The sequence below is a fragment of the Euprymna scolopes genome, chromosome 7 (genome assembly GCF_053919585.1).
Source record: "Euprymna scolopes isolate OS-2025 chromosome 7, ASM5391958v1, whole genome shotgun sequence".
NCBI lineage: Eukaryota > Metazoa > Mollusca > Cephalopoda > Sepiida > Sepiolidae > Euprymna > Euprymna scolopes.
The window spans coordinates 83,367,287-83,387,599 of NC_136488.1; the positions used below are offsets into that span (position 1 = coordinate 83,367,287).

The 20,313-nt window shown below is 33.2% G+C and overlaps 1 protein-coding gene across 1 annotated transcript; it reads right to left on the minus strand.

The window, feature by feature from the left end:
• Positions 1-333: 333 nt before the first annotated feature.
• On the minus strand, positions 334-19,076 carry LOC145279811 (protein mago nashi homolog). Its single transcript, XM_080131174.1, has 5 exons — positions 18,920-19,076; positions 10,443-10,501; positions 4,926-5,036; positions 4,210-4,292; positions 334-540 (listed from the first exon to the last, which is right to left on the minus strand). Exons 1-5 carry the CDS (start codon positions 19,011-19,013, stop codon positions 441-443), a joined length of 447 nt encoding a protein of 148 aa, XP_079987300.1. The 5' UTR covers positions 19,014-19,076; the 3' UTR covers positions 334-440.
• Between the last annotated feature and the right edge of the window lie 1,237 nt (positions 19,077-20,313).

Sequence of the window (20,313 nt, forward strand, 5' to 3'; positions counted from 1 at the left end):
ATTAAATGGTCGTTGGTTAGTAATAGCTGACATTTCCTCAACTCCATACACTTTTAACTGTTGCAATCACACTAACACCTGCTCCACCTATGTTCAAAATGGTATCACCAAGGTAACAAAACTCCAATAGCCTCGCTCCTTAAATGCTTATAAGTATCACAAAAAATGAAATTGCATCAGATTCTCTTTCCACAAGATGAACAATTTGAATTCAAGTATTGAACATGCAAATAATTATTCAAATGAAAACAAATATGAAGTACAGACCAAATGTTTTATTTTGAATGGAAAAATTAAATTTAAAAACAAAACAAAACAAAAAACAAAGAAAAATTAAATAGTTGATGCCAGAGATTTTATTAAAAAAAAGAATTCAAAATAAAAAGCATAAATTTTGTGCGGATTATTTATGAGATGATAGGAGAATGAAAATCAGCAATTTAGATGGGTTTGATCTTGAAATGAAGTCCAATAAGTGAAAACACCAGACATTTCAAATCCTGAACTAAATAATAAAATATTCTCAGGCCTTCCGGATCTCTGAAAGATGAAAAAAAAAAAAAAAAAAATTAGAAACATTTCTAGAGCAAAATTTAACACAACAAATGTAAGTCTCATGATGAGGTATATGGGCAAGTACTAGTTAACAATTCCAAACTTGTTTGCATTATACAAACTACCGTTCTCATCTAGGATTTTTTTTTTTTTTTTTTTACATTTCGGTTGCTGTAATGCAAAGGATAAAAAGTGCTAAGTCTAATCAGTTCTACGAGACAGTTTTTGGAGGTTGAAAATTCAATTCTCAGTACAGGCAACACTAGGAGTATGATTACAAACTGCTTAAGACTTCTATTTGGCTTTGGCTGACAAAACAAGAGCAAGTTGCTCCCGTGCAGTAAGTAAAGGCTTTCATACAGATTCTTCAAGTTTGGCAGAAAGATTCCCAAGGAAGGTTACGTTGACTGAAAAATGTAAACGATAATGAGGTTAATGATTATTAAAGAAGAAAAGCATACTTTCTACTATGGTCTGTTGAAAGTATATATAATGTATTATTTCATCAGGTTTCCCTTTGCTTGAGTAAAAGGGGCTCATTTTAAAATAACGGAAAGACTTCAAAACAGTTAAGTTACTAATTTTTTAGTGCTTTAAAAAAAAAAAAAAGTGAACAGTGAACGACATAAAAAAAACAAAAAAAAGTTCAGCGTTCAATTTAGCCCCCAAAAGTCCACAGGGAACGTCAAATCCTGGTGAAAATGAACAAACAACGCTGTTTTAGACCCTAACATGTAACTTGAGTTCTGCACCATGTAAAAAGAAAAAAGAAATGACTGTCCATCATTTGCACACACCTCACTTTCAACAATCGTCTCTGGTAGTTTTTGAGTTTCCAGTTTCTCTAGAGTGAGTATGAAGAAGAGGTTCATGCAGCCCATTGCAGTTGTCGCACATGAAGTAATAATGATATTGCTACACAATTACCTATGCTCTAGTGAGTAAAGGTTTAAGATCTCCAGCTGTTCTTTGTATGTGGTCTGTAATGCATTCATGCCACTATCCTCTGAACTCTAGGTGCTGAATATCCTAAATGAGACAGAGGGATGAAACTTGGATGGCTGTTCTTCAAAGATGCATACAGTAGGAGAAAGATGTTGGCTGTTATGGTGATAAACTTATTTGTTCTTGTGATGCCATTCACTCAGGATGGGTTGAGCTGGCTCCAAGTGAATTCACCGCATCACGAGTCAAGGAAGTTCATCCAGGTCTGTCCACTGACGACTCATCAGCATACTTCAGTCATTATAAAATGTCACTTGAAAATGTTTCAAATATTTTAAGATTCTTTTCCTACCCTCGTACCGAACCGGGTTAATAGTAGGTTTGTGTGTCCAGAAGATGGATTAACAAAAAGTACAGTTGGAAATGGTGAGAATGGAAATGTCTTGATTCAGTACATTACAAATGTTTGGGAAATTACTAGCTGGACGCCCGGCGTTGCCTGGTCATACAATACACTTAATCATGATATTTTAGTTTATGCAGATTGTGTATGTATTATAGAATCAATCCTCTATTGATTATTATTAGGGCTGTGACAACAGAATACTCTCTTCATTCTTTTGACTCTCAGGTATATATCCGACACAGATAGACACACTTAATGAACCGAGAACCACATCAGTATATATAAAAACATAAGCTATTAACAGATATACACTCAAGAGTCAAAACCATGAAAAGAATATGCTGTTGTCACAGCCCTAATTATTATACATTACAAGGAATAATTTGCCTGGTGGACTAATTCGAAAAAAATAAATAAATATAACAAAATAATTTGGTTCATCAAATTCCATCTGTGTTTGTTTACAATATCATGTCAGCTGATATTTGGGCTTGACAATGAATGCCCTGGAAAAGTCTCTTCTGATTAATGTTTAGTTTGCAAACGAAGAAATGATTTGCAGTGATTTTAAATGGTTCTCTTATCATAAATTGAACTCGTTAATAAGAAAAAAAATAAAATAAAATGGTGAGGTACACAGGTTTGAACAGGGGATTATTCGATCTGTAGACGCATGCTCTAGTACTAAACTATATCTCCAGATGATAAATTTTTTTTTTTTTTAAAGAAATGATTTGCTGAGATTTTATTATCTTCCTTGGCCAGTGTAATGTAAAATATTCCTCTGTGAAAGAATATTTTTAGGATCGGATTTTTTGTTGTATTTTTGATACTTATCGGATGAATTTCTGTATAAAACATATCTAAGAACACTGCCAGACATATAAATTGTCTTTGTATGAAATTTGCAAAAGATAGGTTCTGAAACAGCTGAGCTTATAAGGAAGGAACTCGCGCACATACTAAGTGACTTTTATATAATAGTGATCTGAACTATCCGAGTTGACGTGTTGGCGCTTGGAGTTTTTATACTTGGCCATATATATATATATATATATATATATATTTTAATTCATTGTTTATGCTCCCCACCCACCTTGGAGTCCAATATTGGGGCATGTTAAGGGGGAAACCATTCGTCTTGTCATGCCAGGGCTACATAAACAGTATACATGTTCCAAATGGGAGCCATGACCACCCATATCCTTTAGTTACACAATCCAAGTCATTTGTGGTGGTAACTTCCGGCACTATACAGCCATGTCATGACTTTAATCATTTGGCACATTTCACCCTAACCACCACCTTCTAACACATGGAAAAGAGGGGAAAAAATGTATATAGTTTATAGTGGTACAGGGTAGAACTGTATGTTACGGTTTAGAGGAAATTGATAGAAAAGTAGAAAATGTGTTAGGGCTTGACGTAACTAGCCGATTGATTGGATCGGGCCCCTCCGACCGCCCGTCTAGCCTTGTACGAGGCCAAAGTGTATATAGATATCTTTAATTTCCCCAGATATCAGTTGCTCAGCCACCAGGATCCTTTTCAGAGTCATTACAGGTCACCACGCACGGCCAACAGGTGGGCCCTTTGAGAAGCTTTTTTTACTCTCTACAGGGGGACAGTCGATGTATTCTAATGCCCCCACCGACGGGGTTGGGAAGGAAAGGAGGGGGGGGCGTTTGTTTTTGTAGAACATAATTAAGTTTTATAAAAGAGAATAGAAAACAAAAACAGAAGTTTAATGTAGGTGCATTTCGTCTCAGGAAACCACTAGACAGCCTGATCTGGTAGGCACCAAGAATAGTATAATGTTGATCAAAGAAGGTATAGTAATTATAGTAATATAAGATCTGCATTCGTACAAGACATCTATAAAAAGGAAATGTTCTATTTCATTGATAATTTGAAAATCATAGAAATGGTAATATAGGGTTAATCATTTGAAGCAGAGTACACAGAATGGTTAATCAACCATTCCCAGGAAACTCCAGAGAGGGAAGTAAGGCCCATGAATTTACCAAAAATCTTTCCAATAAATGTTGCTTATAATCCCTTTTCAATAAATCAATGCTGAGCACAACCTTCAGGCCCCAGCTTAAAGATGAAAACAGACAAAGATCAATAATTTGGATTATTGTTCTCATCTTGAGTATTATTCTCACAATGGTTTGACCAATGTAACCTCCAACCTTCTTCAGGTGTATCTTTATGATCTGAGCACACAAAAGCACTTATTTAATCCAAGGCAACACCAGGTTTTCCTGCTAGTTTTAAATTTAATCAAAGAAGATACTTACTTGCTTTGGTTGACATCAACTAAAGATCCAATTTTCGATGTGGTGAAGGAAATGTGCTCATCTCCGATGACAATTTCTAATTCCTAGAGAAAAAGAACAGAAAAAAAAATATCAAACAGTTCAGAGCTCTATAGATAAATTTATCTTTAGTTGACCTTTGACAACTAAATATTTTCGTTTACTAGCCAAACCCACATGATTTTTAGAATATGACAGCTTCGTTCTGTGACGAGTATGTACATCATAAAAATGTTTCTGTGAGTTTATTTTTTTTTTTTTTAATAAGTGTAATTCTAAATATACAACATATTTCATGTTGATACTTGAACGTATAAACATTCTAATTTCTTCAGATATTTTTTTTAAACAGTTTTTGTTAAAAAAAAGTATATTTTTCTATTAAACTTTTATTTAAATAACTTTTTTTTTTAATCAAACGGACTAAGTTAAAAAGATATTTTTCACTCAATAGTGAGCTTTGGAAGATTGTCAGTGAAAGAAATACAATCGCCAAAAGATAAGCGTTTCATTATTTCTAGTCGCACTTTGAAAAAACACTCACAAGTGCGACTGTATCACTCGCAACGTAGTGCCTTGCAGTTTAAGAAATTAAAATAAATAATGAAATATCTTTTATCTTTATGCTTATTAACTTGTTGGTATATAAGATTAGAAAATGAAGGTCGGATGAGGGAAGTGATAAAATATTACTTTACCTGACGACCAACCCTGTCGGGTGAAGGCCAAAGTTCATCATCTTCTTGCATCACTTCGGAATCTTCAATAATTCTTTTCAACTCTTCCATTACAGATTTGTGCACATAGGCCTGGAAACAGTTCAAACAAAAAAGACATTAATGACAAGATTTGAGTAAAATATATAATTTATATTTTAAAGAACACTACACACTGGTTTGATCATCCATTGATACCTGCTGTTTCACAGAAACACTGCAACATCTTCGATGGTGGAAATGAGCAAATTATAGCACCTTCATTTCTCTTACCTTACATGATGTTCTTAGCTCCATTAAAATCTTGGCAGCATCTGACTAACATGGAAACACTGCAAACTCAGCCCACAAAGCTAGATATCAAGTGTAACAGTTCTTAAGTCAATACTATGATGAACTACCTGAGGATTGAGGTTTTAATGCTCTTATGTAATTGAGCACTTGGATCATTTCTTCTGTACTAAAATACACACACACACACACAGAGTATGTTATGCATTAAGCAGATTTTTTCATCTCTGTTATTGTTTGCATACAAGTCCATTTATTCAGTCCATGAACCAAGGAATAAGCAAAAAATACAACCATGTGAAAAATCAAACTCTTCATACAAACAGCATTTAAAAGAAGAGAAACAAAAAAACAGTAGCTTAATGCATACTGTAAGAAATAAATTTCAATATATTAGTGCCCTGGCAAGCCCACAGGGGAGACAACCAAGTAAAAAAAAAAAAAAAAAAAAACCCTAAGCAGAATTCATCCTAAAGCAGCAAAACTAAAGCTGGCCTGCCAGGAGACTATATATGCCAATGTAGGCAAATTTGGGCATATTTTATTAGTTTGAAAATATAAGTTGTTTCTAACCAATTATCATAAAATTTTAACCATAGAATAGTATTATAAGCTTCAAAAAGTTTGCAAATTTTCATGTAGTTTTGTCCCATAACTAAAGATATGGGCATTTCAATATTCAATTTGGATACCATATATATATATATATCTATCCATAGCTAGATAGACCACCTTTTTTGACTATTTTATAAGTTCCAAATCTCAGCAACTATTGATCAGAATTTAACAAATGAAGACTCGTTAGAAAGTTAATGACCTGAATTGTGTAGTGGGCTATGTGACATTTACCCTTAAGGTCGCACATTAAGGGGATCATCCAGAGTATTTTTGGCACTTTTTTACAACCATAAAATGTTTCAATCAGTCATTTGTTTTCCTAGTTTTGCATATGAATTAGAAAATATCTGATATTTCCTCAAAATCTCTGGCTTTGATAGAGGGGAGACTTGATTCCAAATATTTCTCATACGTTATATTTCCCCTCTTTTGTTTTCATATATAAAATAAATTTTACAGTGTATAAGGATTATTTGATACTGGAGATATTCATAATCGTACCCTATTTCCAAAAGAGGGGAGATATGAGAAATATTTGGAATCAAGTCTCCCCTTGCTGTTATTTCAGATCAGATTTGAATACATGATTAACTGGCAGTTTTAGTCATTTAGAACTGCTTTAAAGCTTCACTGTTCACTCATTTTTCGACCAAATTTCAAACAATTATTACAATTTACAGATCACCTTCTCAGCTATATTGTGAAAAGAATTTTCAATTTTCATTCAGTAAAACAAAAGTTATGAATTTACTGGTGTTCAAAATCATAAAAAAACGTAAGATGAGTAACGTTTTTTATGACTGGTTTCCATAGCTACCACGTCGCTTCGGCGACTACTGTTGCTACTAATTCACTGATCTCGCAAAAAAAGAAGTAACAAGTGAAACAGAGAGAATGAAAGGGATATAATTGGGGGGATTTTATTGAAAGCAGATCAGTGCCATACATTGTTATTACATATGTTTATGGGGGCAAAAAAATAAGACTGAAATCAAACAAAGAACAAGTGAATTTACTGGAAGCCTAGACAAATCATGGATTACAATAGGAAAATGCGAACATGAAAAGTAATGTGGTTAAGCTTAAACATGGAAAAGTAAAGGACTAGTTGTTAAAACTGGAAAAGAAAAGGATAAGATATTCTAGTAAAATAATATAACAAATTTATAACTTAAAATATCGCAGCATCAAGAATTTTTTTTTTTAATTCAATTTATAACATTATATAATCAATTCTTTTCATGCTCGCATTTTTCTATTGTAATACATACATATGCGTCTATGGATAAAAGTTTATGCAGGTAAAATATTTAAATATTCAATAAATAAAATATGCATAATATTTGTTATCCCAAAACCAAAAGATGTATTTAGTTCATACTCTTAAGTTTTTCATTGTTTTTATTTATGAAGTACTTGTTTTGTTGAATAGTGGAAGATCAATAAACAACTCCTTAGAAACAAATGTTTAAAAAAAAAAAAAAAAAAACTGTTGGAAATTTTTTAATGTAAAATGAAATAGGATTTTGTGACAAAAAATGAAATGGAGATATGTGAAATCAGCAAAAACAAATTTAGAAAAACACTTATTGCAGTGTTTATAATCACACACACTCTACCTAAAAAAGATAAATAAATACTAATTTAATTCAAAACAAACCTGAAAACACCATCTTACTTCACCATATATATATATATATATATATATATATAGATGGGAATCACTCCCAAACAAGGCATGAAGCCACTTGATTTAAGGAATTAAAATAAATAAATGCTACTTCAAAGTCCGATAAGCATTAGATTATGACCAAGAAAATAGCAATTCTTCCCTTTTTGTGAAAAAACCTTGTTTATGGAATGTGATAACTAAAGGACAAAATAAGGGAAGCACGCGTTAAAAGGCTGCTGAAAGTAAACCAAAAGTCCAATTTCTACTCCTATAAACATTATAGTAGTTTGATAATTTCTACTCCATATATACTACATTGAATTCCAATTATAGTCAAAACAAAAGACAAAAAATATTTACTTTTTATACATGTGAAATGTTCACAGATTGTGATTATATCCTTAAAATATCGCTTCATTTGTAAGATCTCCCTAAGGAATGTTTAGTGGAAACTCTTTTGATGTGTTGGCAATACGGATGTCTTTGAACAATATAGACGTATAAACAAAATGCATACTAAGCTTTGTTTTAATAGAAATGACTTTGACAACGCGTTTTTCAAGGCAAGCAAAGGCTTTTCGATGTATTTCAGAATCAAGGCATCCATCTTGGGAGAGAGTGCTGCCGAGATATACAAAGCAGTCGATCATACTTAATGTTACCCCCCTGGGGTAAATGTTGGGTTCAACATTCTGAAGTGCTAGTTAACAATATCTTAAGTTTTCTTCAAATTAATGCAGAGTCCAAAAGGTAGTGCATTATCTCTTGGATATCCTCGTTAGTTTCTGCATAAGGATTGAAAGATTGCATTAAATTGAATGCGGTTGAAGTTCCTGTTAGTGGTTCAGAAATGTATGAAGTCATCGACATGGTCCTCAAAAACGCAGGAAAAGGTCATTGCAGCATATATATAAAAAACATTGACACGAGAATATCACTTCTTAGAATGTAGCATGTGTTTGATTAGTGCGATGACTTCTTTGTTTTGGTAAGCTTTCTTTGTATTTTTCTTATAATCTTATTTGAACATTTTTTTAGGATTAGTCTTTTTCATGCTTTTATTTAATTACGTTGGCGAGTGTTTGGAGGTGTGTGCTGAGCCAAAAACAAAAAAAAGTGGAAGTACGCAGGCTCGAACCTGTGACGTGAAGGTAGAAAAGAAAGTGAAAGAAAATCTGACCTCTTACTCCTACTCCATGACGCAACCGAAGTTCGGAACGTTGAAATTAGTAAAGTCATTCCAACCAATATGGTGACTTGCAAAAATGGCGACGCAAATTGAACAACCCCTCCTTGTAGGAAACTGACCAGTTAAAGGTGAAGGAATTAATGTTTTTAGCCAATTTTTCAATATTTGTCGTCTGAAGGGTCGAGCTTTAAAACGATACTGGCTCATGAAAATCTATCACCTCTGTCGAAAGTTTTAGGCTGACATACATACATACATACATACATTTAAACAGACAGGTGAGATTTATATAATAGACTAGGGAGGTTACCCGGCGTTGCCTGGGTGTTTGGCAGTGTAAAAGAAAAAACAGTTTTGGTGGTAAGTAGGCTCGAACTCGAACCCTTGAGGTCAATAGTTTGATAACTTACCACAATGCTACGAGGGCAGAGAAGTGAGAATGGTTGAAATTAAATGATTAAAAAGTTAAGTGACAAGTACATAAATTTAATGAGGTCAAACATCACGCCATAGAAGAATAAAATCCTGCACTTAATATTGGCTGCAAGCCAGTCTCTGTGTATTTGTTTGTTTCTCCACAAGATGTTGGGGAAAACCAGCGCTCCATAAAAATGGGAGTGTCCAAATGAAAAGCAATTGTCTGATATGACGGGTTTTTACCGTTACTCATTCACTCATTGCTTTCTGGATATCTCTGGCATTCCTGCCAGGGAGAATTGTTTGCTACGGATTCAGTTTCGCTTATATACGGAAAAGCCAAACAAACATGCTGAGAGTAAAAAAATAGCGCAAAAATAGCGTGTAAAAGTCGCTCGAATAAAAGTTAGACACAACCTCATTTCATAAATCATAGATATTATAATCTAGCAAGCATATAAAAAATTCTAAGAAACATCAACCGCTCTGAGCGCCCCCACCCTCTTCAAAAACCTTTGCTGGACATACAAAAAATGTGCATACACTAACACACATTTTGCCTTTTATATATACAGATGTTGATAACTTCCTATCCCACATGTATTAGGTTTATCTTAAAAATTTTTTAAGGAACATGAAAACTTATTCTAAGTAGAAACTTAATTTCTAATGGACAATTTCTTTCAGAGTTTAACCACGAGACAGGGCTGGTAAATGTGCACAAGATAAAAATGTATCACTCTTGTTGATAGTAAATAGATGAGAAGTCATGTGAAAAGTTAAGATATAAAAAAAAAAAAAAAAAAAAAACTTGATTTGGCTTATGACAAATCAAATCCTTTCAAGGTGAATATCAAAACAAAATCATTGTATGCAATTAATTGCTAGAAGAGTTACATTTTTTTAAACTTTTTCCAATAGTATTTGTACATGATCACAATTGTAGATTTTAAATTTGGTGTTGCTCCTCAATGTAAATTCCCCTTGACCAGCCCAACAAACAGAAAAGTCATATTTCTTCATTGTAAAGGTCCCAATACCCAAAGGCCTCTACTCTAATAAATTTTTATTCAAATCAATTGCTTTTGTCAGCTTCCACAATGGTACTAACTCGCAGAAATTTAAATGTAATGTGAAGAAGCATCTCACTACACAACTGTCCCTATAAATTTGGGTCCTGATCCACAATAATTCCTTACACCTCAGTGTTAGTGCGCTTTGTTTGGAACGAATAAAAGTAAAAAAAAAAAAAAATGTTTTTTAAAGTCAATTCAATAAACCAGAAATTAAGATAATGAAAAAATCTACTTGCCTCTTTTCGGATCATGGTGTCATTTTTGTAGTTGGAATTATTAGCATATCGTAATTTTCCTGAAAAAGAAATTTAAAAAGTGAAAAAAGAATAAGGAAAATATATATAACAAGCAAAAAAAAAACTACCCTCCATCTGGCAGCTATTAATCTATTAATTTATATATTTTTTTAAATGTACAATTTCATTTTTTTATGGAAATCACTCCAGACATGCCATGAAGCCACTTGATGTAAAGAGCTAAAAAAAGATTCCAACCTAGAAAACAGCAATTCTTCCACTTTTGTCAGAAACATTGTTCATGCAATGTGAGGACTAAAGGACAAAATAAAGAAAGCAAGAGTTATGAAACTGCCAAAAGTAAACTCAAGGTTAACTTTCTACTCTCCTCCATTCTAATAGAAATCTATTGTAATTTTACAAGTTTTTATTCTAATTACCTCCCTTGAAAATGTGCATGATATTTTAAGGAAGGTTTTGATAATTTATCTTTTTTTTATTAAAATCACTATTGCATATAAGACACTACAATTAGAAATAAATAACATCAAATATATATACCTATAAAGTTGAGTTTTTTTTTTTTCTTTCTCTGACATGGATATTAAAAGTTAACTTTTTCTATTTAAAAATTATTAAGACAAACCTCTTAATATACTCAGTCATGGATATGTGAGCGACTACATGAAGGTTAATTAAATTGCATATTTCTTTGAAAAACGAACGTTAATTACTTATTCATTTTTTATGATTTCTTATTAGATTATTAGTTTCATTCCACTATTATGCTGAATTCTATTATTCTATAGTTTCTACATTCTGCATAATTGCGTAGAATTCAAGATGAAAACGTTCTAGCACATGGAAATATTTAAAAAGTGACCTTGTTAGTGTGTGTATGTGCAAAAAGTCTCTACCAAACACCTTTCTGAATATTTGGTCTACAAAGTTAAAACTTGATACACAGGGTATTTGGGCCTGTAGCACACTTTCGATTTGGTTTTTAGCCGGCAAAATTTGCTGCTAAAGGGTCAAAAAACAAAACAGTCGACCTTGGCGGGCATAGTCGACTAGACCAGTTTGCATGCACTAATCTACATTCATATGTTAAACGTCATTTTTTTTTTTTTAACTATTTATATGCGAATGAGCATTGCTCAGAGGATAAGGAATGAGGCTGGAGCACTGAATATTTTTATTTTGATTCCAGTTGAAGGCATCCAAGTCATTTTTTTCACTTTTGAAATCATCACTAGGGCTGTGACAACAGAATATTCTTATCATTATGATTCTCGAGTATATATCCGACACAGTTAATCAACTGATAACCACATCACTCTATATAAAAGCATATAAGATATCAACAGATACACACTCGAGAGTCAAAACAATGAAGAGAATATGCTGTTGTCCTAGCCATAATCATTACCATATATACTGGGTACAATAAATTAATAAAGAATTTGCTCTATAATAATAAATATGAAATCTGCACAAATTAAAATATATTTAAGCATATTTTACGACCGGGCAATGCCGGGTGGCTTGCTAGTATTACTATATACTGTTCCAATAGTTATGCAAATTAGGCACACAAATTGGTGTGTTTAGGTCTTTGTTCTCTACTAAACATACAATATTTAAAAATACTATATTGTATAATTGATTCAAATAAGAGTGCACAGTTTTGATGGTAATGTATATGTTGTAATAAATGAAAACTACTTGTATTTATTCATCTAGATTGAGCATTTCATACAGAGTTTAAGATTCTTTTAAGAGATTACTAGAAAGTAAATACCTCTGACTTATAAAAAAAAACAAAAAAAAAAAAACAAAGAAAGGACTCCTATAGAAAAAGCAGTTATAATCGAGATGACCACTTAGTTACATTGCTCCCTCTGGTTTTAGCAAGATAGCAAGAACTTAATTCTTCGTCAATAGTAAGAGACAGCAGGGTAGGCTTTAAAAATCGCACACAGAAAACTCTGGGCATTTTTAAAAAGAACCAACAAAACTAGAGTAAAAATAAATATAGAACAAATAAAAGTTACCAAAGGCAAAACAAGTTTTTCTTCTATCTACCTGGATAAGTTTTTTGTGTTTAAACTTTTTAAAGTGTGTTTTGGTTTGATTGAAAAGACACCACATGACCACTTTGTTCAGTTAGAACAAAAACAATCATCACTGCCATAAGAATTGCACAAGGACCCTTGATATCATTCAAAAATAAAAATAAAAACTTAAAATACTGGTAGAACATTACATTTTTACATGATTGGGGACATTTATTGGATTTGTTTTTCTACGGATATTTATGCTCATTGGGAAAGGGGATTCTTGAAACGTGAACTGCCAACTTATATTCCAATATAAGCGGCAACTCATCTGAGGGCAAAGACCCACGTCATTCATCTGAAGACAGAAATAGACAGTATGCAACTTTGACATCTTTACAAAGTTTTGCTGCTGGTGATTACACCAATACTTTGCCAGGAGGTGGAGCATGCTGTCCTATTCAAAAATATATATGAACTAACCCTTCCTCTTGAAAACATCCAAGACCAACACCAATGTCATAGTCAACCTGGCAGAAGAAAAGCAACACTATCACTTCCATCCACCTAACCAACCAGAGAAGTTGTCGCCCGCAAAAGGAGCAACATGGGGATACCTATTATTAACAAATGCCATCCAAGCCAAATAAATTTCTTTACAAAACTATGTACGATACGTTTTGTTTGTTGTACAGCTTTCATCCTAGGCAGGTTGAACTGGCTTCCTCCAAAGGAGAAAGTGTCAAGGGGCATTAAATTTACAGCCAGTCCTAAGTTGCCTGTATACATACTAATGTTGGGACAATTAATCGGAATTAGAACTTTTTGGGGTATCGGGAAAATGTGCGTATTTTCCGATGCCAAAAACGATTCCTTTTATTTTTTCATCTGATTTTGTTTAAAACAAAATCTTCCACTGCTGGTAGCAATAATGAAATAATATTGATTGTAAAGTACCAGCAAAACTAAAATCAAAATTTTTTACGCATCTGAATGTGTTTGTTAGGTTTGAAAAAAAATATACGCACATTTAACATTCAGTTTTACAATAATCAGGAAAGATAACAATAATATAGTTAAATATTTAGAGATTCATAAGGAATTGGGAATTTAGTACAGAATCAGGAAAAATACTGGAATCGTCCCATCACTAATACATAGCATAAGTGCATTGAAGGTAAATTACTTTAAGTCATCCTTGATACGTGACAGATTTCCAACAATAAACTTTGTCACTGGTGACAAAGTGCAGTAAACTCATGTTCTGATTGGAGTCACAGAAAAGGTGATGGAGTTTCTGTGGTGAAAACTCCTATCTCTTCTAATATATGCCACAGACAAAAAGCAGATAAATTTTCAAGAACAAGCAGTGGAAGCATCTGCATCTCCAGCTGGAGTACCTGGGCAACCGACACAAGCTTCTGTGCTCAGCATTCCCTTCATACCTTGACTGAAAACAAATAAGCGCCATTCTCAGCCAATATGAAGACAAGTACAGAAAACAGATGATCTTGGTTTGGTTTGATTGTTTCCAGCTTATTTAATGTCGAATCCAGTATTTTGGAAAAAGGTTTTAATCATGGTGTTTGCTTTGATTGTTTCGTACAGGAAAATTGTTGTTTTTGTTAGTATTGCAAAGAGAAAGGAAAAAATAACATCAGTGTGTGGAAACCAATATCTTCAGAAAACCTGATCTTGTAGCATCAAACAGATTATCTTGGATTATGCAGCATTTACCGCAATCCCTTTAATGAAACCCAATAGTAGTCAGTCATTCACATTGTTGGCATTGTAAAGATGATTCTTGAGTTTCAACTATGGGTATAAGATGTATTTCATCTTTTACATGAAGGAGGGGGGTAAGTGAGTTTATACAAATGTCTTCTTTTTTTTTAAATAAAATCTATCTATACTCTTATAAATTCGTTTTTCTTTTGTGTGTATTGATATTCATATTAAAACCCCACTTTTCTATTTATTTTAAAAGAAAATACAATTTTCTTATATATGGGTTGTGGAATTGCATTCACTAGCAAAAGATCTAGCTAATTTGCATATTCTTTTAAACATTCATTTTAATTAATTCCCAAGTAGTTTTTTGGTTTTCTAATGGGATGATCATCTAGAGTTAACTATTACGTGTAATTATATTCATGTAGATATTCTACATGATTTATACTTGCATAATATTTGCGTAAAATCTGTACAGTAAACAAAAAATTGTTTCCATATACATTTATGTATATGCATATATTTTTGTTTAATCTATTAGTCTATAAAAGTGAAAGTGTCTGTGTATATTTCCCTACGCAATAACTGTCAATTTTAAGTCTACAGACTCAAAATTTGATATACAGGGTATAGAGATTTGGGAAAATCTGTGATCGGTTTTCGGCCGGAAATTTGGCTGTTAAGGGGTCAAAGTTCAACGATTTGACCTTTGAGAACTCTACCAAACTCCTCCGACAATTTTGGGTCCAAACACTTAAAATTTTAGATATAGGTTCCTTGGACATGGATTTAACTTAATAACTTGATTTGAGCCCAAAACAATAAATGTTAAGGAGTCATAATAGGGATCAAAGTTTTTAAAAATTTGACTTCTGCGGTCTCTACCAAATTACACAGACAATTTCTGGTCTAAACATTTGAAATCATACATAAAGGGTATTCAGAGATAGGGCAAGCTTTTTCATCTGTTTGGGGCGAAAATTTTTAGTTACCAATATATAAATGTATGTATGTATGTTTGCATGTTTGCCTAAAACTTTCAACAGGAGCGACGGATTTTCACAAGATCAGTATCATTTCTAAGTTCAACCCTTCAGACGAAAAATACCGAAAAATTGGCTAAAAACATTAATTTCTTCACCCTCAACTGGGCACTTTTCTACAGGGATGGGGGTCGCTTTTTTCACCGATATTTTCGAAAGTCATTCCCTCTTTTCACATGTCTAGCCTTAATTTAAACCTACGCCACTTCCGGTTTGGCAGTGGTCTTAACAGCAAAGACATCACATTTTTTCCCGTTCTTTTCCTCCTTCGCGGTATGGGTTCGAGCCGCCTGCCTTCCTACTACCACTTGTTTTTTTTTTTGCTCAACACACACCTCCAAACACCCGGGAAACGCCAGACACTCATGCTAGTACTATATATTAACAACATTCATTTATTTAATTAATAAATAAATACAGAAATTAATTAAGATCGGATAATTCTTACAATATATATATATATATATATATATATATATATTTTTTTTTCAACTCTGGTTAAAAACAAGTTAGTTCACTTTCATTGCTAGTTTATACTGTTCAACTAAATGCTGTTACTTCATTAACTCAACACTGTTTACCGTTTCTATTTGTTAAGCCATCTTAAGTTGCAATTTGCTTTCCAACTTTTGAGAAGCAGACCAAGTAATTGATGCACCACCAGTTACCCACACACCTTTTTTACTTGGTTTAAGTCAGCAAATGTGGCTTGTTTAGTCACAGCATTGTTGGGATTCTATTGCGTGCCTCACTTATTACTAGACATCAGATGAAGTTCCTATTTACTTGCCTCCCCACGAGGGCAAAGATAGACACAAGCTTGGTTTTTAATGTGGGGGAAATCCAGATACCCAAAAAAGGACATTTTGGATTGGAACAAAAATAAAAATTGGCTTCAGTCTAGGACTTCTTTCACTAACCGAGGACAAAATAGACCAAGTGTAGCATCAGAACAGATACCACACTTTCTTCTAGACGGAGTTGAAGAGAACATAGGCACCGTTTTCACAAGTCATCGCCCTGACTGAATCAACTCCTATTCCACATGCTCTATAATCAATAACCCTAAGTTTGATTAGCAAGATAATTACGTAAAAAACTAAAACTAATTGTGCCATGCGTGTACACGCAATAAACAAATCTACTTCTCAGCGACTGACACTGCTATCTAGCAGAAACAAATCCATTTTTTTTTTCACAACCGAGAAATTAGTAATGTACATGCTTGTAAAACAAAACAATTACAATTTTTCACTTCCTTAAGTAATTTCATGTTAAGAATGGCTTTCGCAATAAGCACCCCCAAACTTCCCATGTGTAAGAAATTCTGCAGAAATAAGCAGGCTCCTCATTGGTCGGTTTGTCCGCCCACGATTTTGTTTGAATCTATCAAATTACTTGTTATTACTAAATGCCGAGGCTATTCTTGGCGCCAAATTTATCTTTTCAGATCACTAGTTTCAACATAGACTCAGATTGAAATGGACGTTCGAAGTTCACTTGAACCTTGTAAGCCTCAAAATCACTTTGTTTCATTGAGACGTTTTAATGCCCAAATGTGAGGCGAAATGTTATCATTTGCAAACACCAATGCCCTTATGTTGGGCGAGTTATATTATCGCACACGGTTGTGCTCTGTGAATCAATTGACTTTCATCATGACAATATAAGGTCTCTCAGAGACAAAATTATGGTCTACAGTTTTACTTGTCATTTGTCCGCCATTTGGATGGTTATCTACAGTGAACTTCATCTTGGAAGGCATCACTCAACTCTTCAACCTGTTGCAGCGTTCTTCGTCAGCGGAGTTTTGTATCCAGTATATCGCAAAGATGAACTATTACCCTTTTAGGGTGTTACCAGCCCAGTACGGCAAATAGCTAAAGATGACACACCTTTTGTAACTTGGATCTTTTTGCTTTAATAAAATTTACGTTGAAGTTTAAAAGGTGAGCCTGTTGTAATTTCTGATTAGTTTTCTTTCATTCTGCTAGGGCTAAACCAATGTGAGAGAATTTCTCACACATGTTAAAAATTGTGGAGGTAGACCTAATGTAAAAATGTACCCCCATTTCACTGTAAATATTGGTGCTTTCTCAGAATTTGAACTGAACCAAAGACTTTTGCCGACCTAAACCTAAAACTTGGGTTAGGGTTAGTCTAGGTTAAAATAAGACAAAACAGTTCGGTTCAAATTCTGTAGAAGCATATCAAAATTTCCTGACTACTTATTTCATAAAACTAGAGATTGTTCAAGCTAATTGGCTTCATTTCATCGTGTGGGTAAAATTTAAAATGGTGATATAGAATTATACTTTTTTTGTTTTGTTGTTGTACCCCCATTTCACTGTAAATATTGGTGCTTATTTTTTTTAGTTGATTTGATTTTTTTTTTTTTTTTTTTTTTACGCCTGAGAAAAATTTCCGTAAATTATCTAACCTAGACGCCGCTATTCTGAATTCCACAACTCATGCTGCTCCTAACGGCCATAATGTTTTTAAAAAGTCACAATATCTTTTTTGGGGAAAAATTTTATAATTATTAAACTTCGATGAATTTTTTTTTTTTATTATGAAAATCATCAATTCGACTTTTTTTTAATTTTTTTTTATTTTTAGTATCCAACCATTTATATCGATTTAAAGCCGTTTAAGATTCAGGTGCTAGTGCACTTATTGATCCGCGCTATTTTTTAAATATTATTTTCAAGCTTAATTAGTTTTGTGATATGTTTTTATTGAATTGTTAGATGAAAGAAACAGAATAGGTACACAACACCATCCCGTCCCCATGTTAAGAATGGCTTTCTAAATAACGTCATTATTTCAAAACGGATCAATAAGTGCACTGCACTGCATGCATGAGTACCAAAATCCAACTTAAAACGTTTTTATGAACAAGAGAAACAGACCACTGATAGCGGCCCGCGGATACGAATGCGAAATAGTGGCTTCTAGGTTAAATAATTCAATATCGCCGTAAATTAACCCATCAATAACGTCGATTCACAAACTAATATCGTTTGTTTTTGCTTTCTACTCAATAATTCTTTAAGTTCGTCACTAAATTACTGAACTATCTTAATTCTTTTTCACTAAACCGCTCGCCTTTTAATTCGTAAAGAGGAACTTACAGTCAACGAAGAAAAGAAAATATTTCACAATTAAGATAGAATACGTTCTAAATTAGTTCACATTTTATCACATTTCCTTCTAAATGATCGAGCAATTGCGTTGAAATAGCATTACTATTTTGTAGTTTAATAAATGCAATCAAGAAACAGTAAATTTCATTTATTATAACATTCAAAATATTATACAAGTAATTCGTTCTTTTCTGTAAGAAATAAATGGTTTGTTTTACAATGCTCGGCTGCAGGAAAAATGATCAACAAACAAATATATAACAAACGTTATTAAAGGCGAAATACATTACTGTATCTATTTGGAAAAGTTTTCAATGATTTTACTTACTTTAAATAACGAAATAAAAGTTTAGACATTAATTCAACTTGACCGCGAACGGATATTGTGCGACAATCTCTTTCTTTCTATATGTGACTGAAGAGCTTTAACGAAATACACACACATTCATAAAGCCATTAACAAACACACAAAAAATCACATTTGTTAAATCATAATTTACCGTCTGGTCGAAATTCAAACTCTAAGAATTCATGTCCAAATTTTCCTTTATGTCCAACATAATAACGCAAATAGAAATCAGTACTAGACCCCATGTTGGACTAGAGTGCTAAACGCTGCCATACACAGAAGAGAAAACAGGGGGAGAAAATTCTACTTTTTATTTTTAGAGAGGCGTGATAAAGGGAGATAAATTGAAAAGAAATTTAAGATACTGCTTTTTTTTTTTTTTTTTTTTTTTTTTTATTATCATCATCATCATCATCTATTAAAAACTAGGAGAGAGACTCGACGTTACCCGGGATTGAATAATGATCAACGGATGTTTCACAATCCTATATTTTTATTGTCGAAATCGGTGAAATCGACTACTTTTCAATCATTCAATCGATTTCTTGCTCTAGATGGGGACCCTGTGAGAATTTCTCTCACAAGGTTTTTGCCCTTGGCAGATGGAAGAAAACCAAACAGTAGGGTCTGCCAAACGATTGTGAAAAAGGGACCGCCTGTTTCCGTGACTCCAGATTTGTGTTAACTATACGAACTATGGAAAAGCAGAAGCGGCTTAATGATTTTTTAAAAACCTTTGTTTATCTTCTTCAAACTGCAATTAATAATTAATCTTTGTTATAATTTTGTTAGGTTTTAAGATTTACACAGTTTAACGATTAATAATATTATAAACATTTTTATATTAAATATGAAATACGGTTTTACTGAATGAATAAAAAGAGACAAACAAAATATGAGGGGAGGGCCTACAAAATGCTTAATAATGTGCAATATGAAATAATGGAATTTTAATCATTTTAATCTTTTAAAATTAATTGGTTGCTCCAGTTCTGTCCAAACTTTACAATAAATGCCTTAACGAATCTTGTTTTCCCGACTGCTGGAAAACCGCCTCTGTGGTACCAGTCTTCAAGAATTCTGGTGAAAGAACTGACCCACTAAATTATCGCCCCATTAGCCTCCTCCCGCTTTTTGCCAAAATATTTGAGTCCTTAGTTAATCAAGCCCTAGTCCAGCACCTAACAGCTGCTAAACTCCTGACTGACAAACAATATGGATTCAAGCAAGCCCGTTCAACAGCAGATATCTTAACTGTAGTTTCTGAACGTATATACCGTTCATTGGATAAAACAGGGGAGGGTAGAGCGGTGGCCCTCGATATATCTAAGGCTTTTGACAGGGTATGGCACGATGATCTTCTAAGGAAAATTAGATCATATGGAATCACTAGAAGAATTCATAATGTAATTAAATCCTTCTTAAGTAATAGAAAAATCAAAGTTGTCCTCGACGGTCGTACATCCAAACAATACGACATAAATGCGGGAGTACCTCAGGGGTCTATCCTTGGACCTCTATTATTCCTGATATTCATAAACGACC

Excerpts from the sequence above, each read along its gene's own strand:
- LOC145279811 (XM_080131174.1), bottom strand. The coding sequence starts at position 19,013 with ATGGGGTCTAGTACTGATTTCTATTTGCGTTATTATGTTGGACATAAA. Across the intron at positions 10,502-18,919 it reads GTTTGAATTTCGACCAGACG|GAAAATTACGATATGCTAAT; the intron begins GTAAATTATGAT and ends TTTCTTTTTCAG. Across the intron at positions 541-4,209 it reads GTTGATGTCAACCAAAGCAA|AGATCCGGAAGGCCTGAGAA; the intron begins GTAAGTATCTTC and ends TTCATCTTTCAG.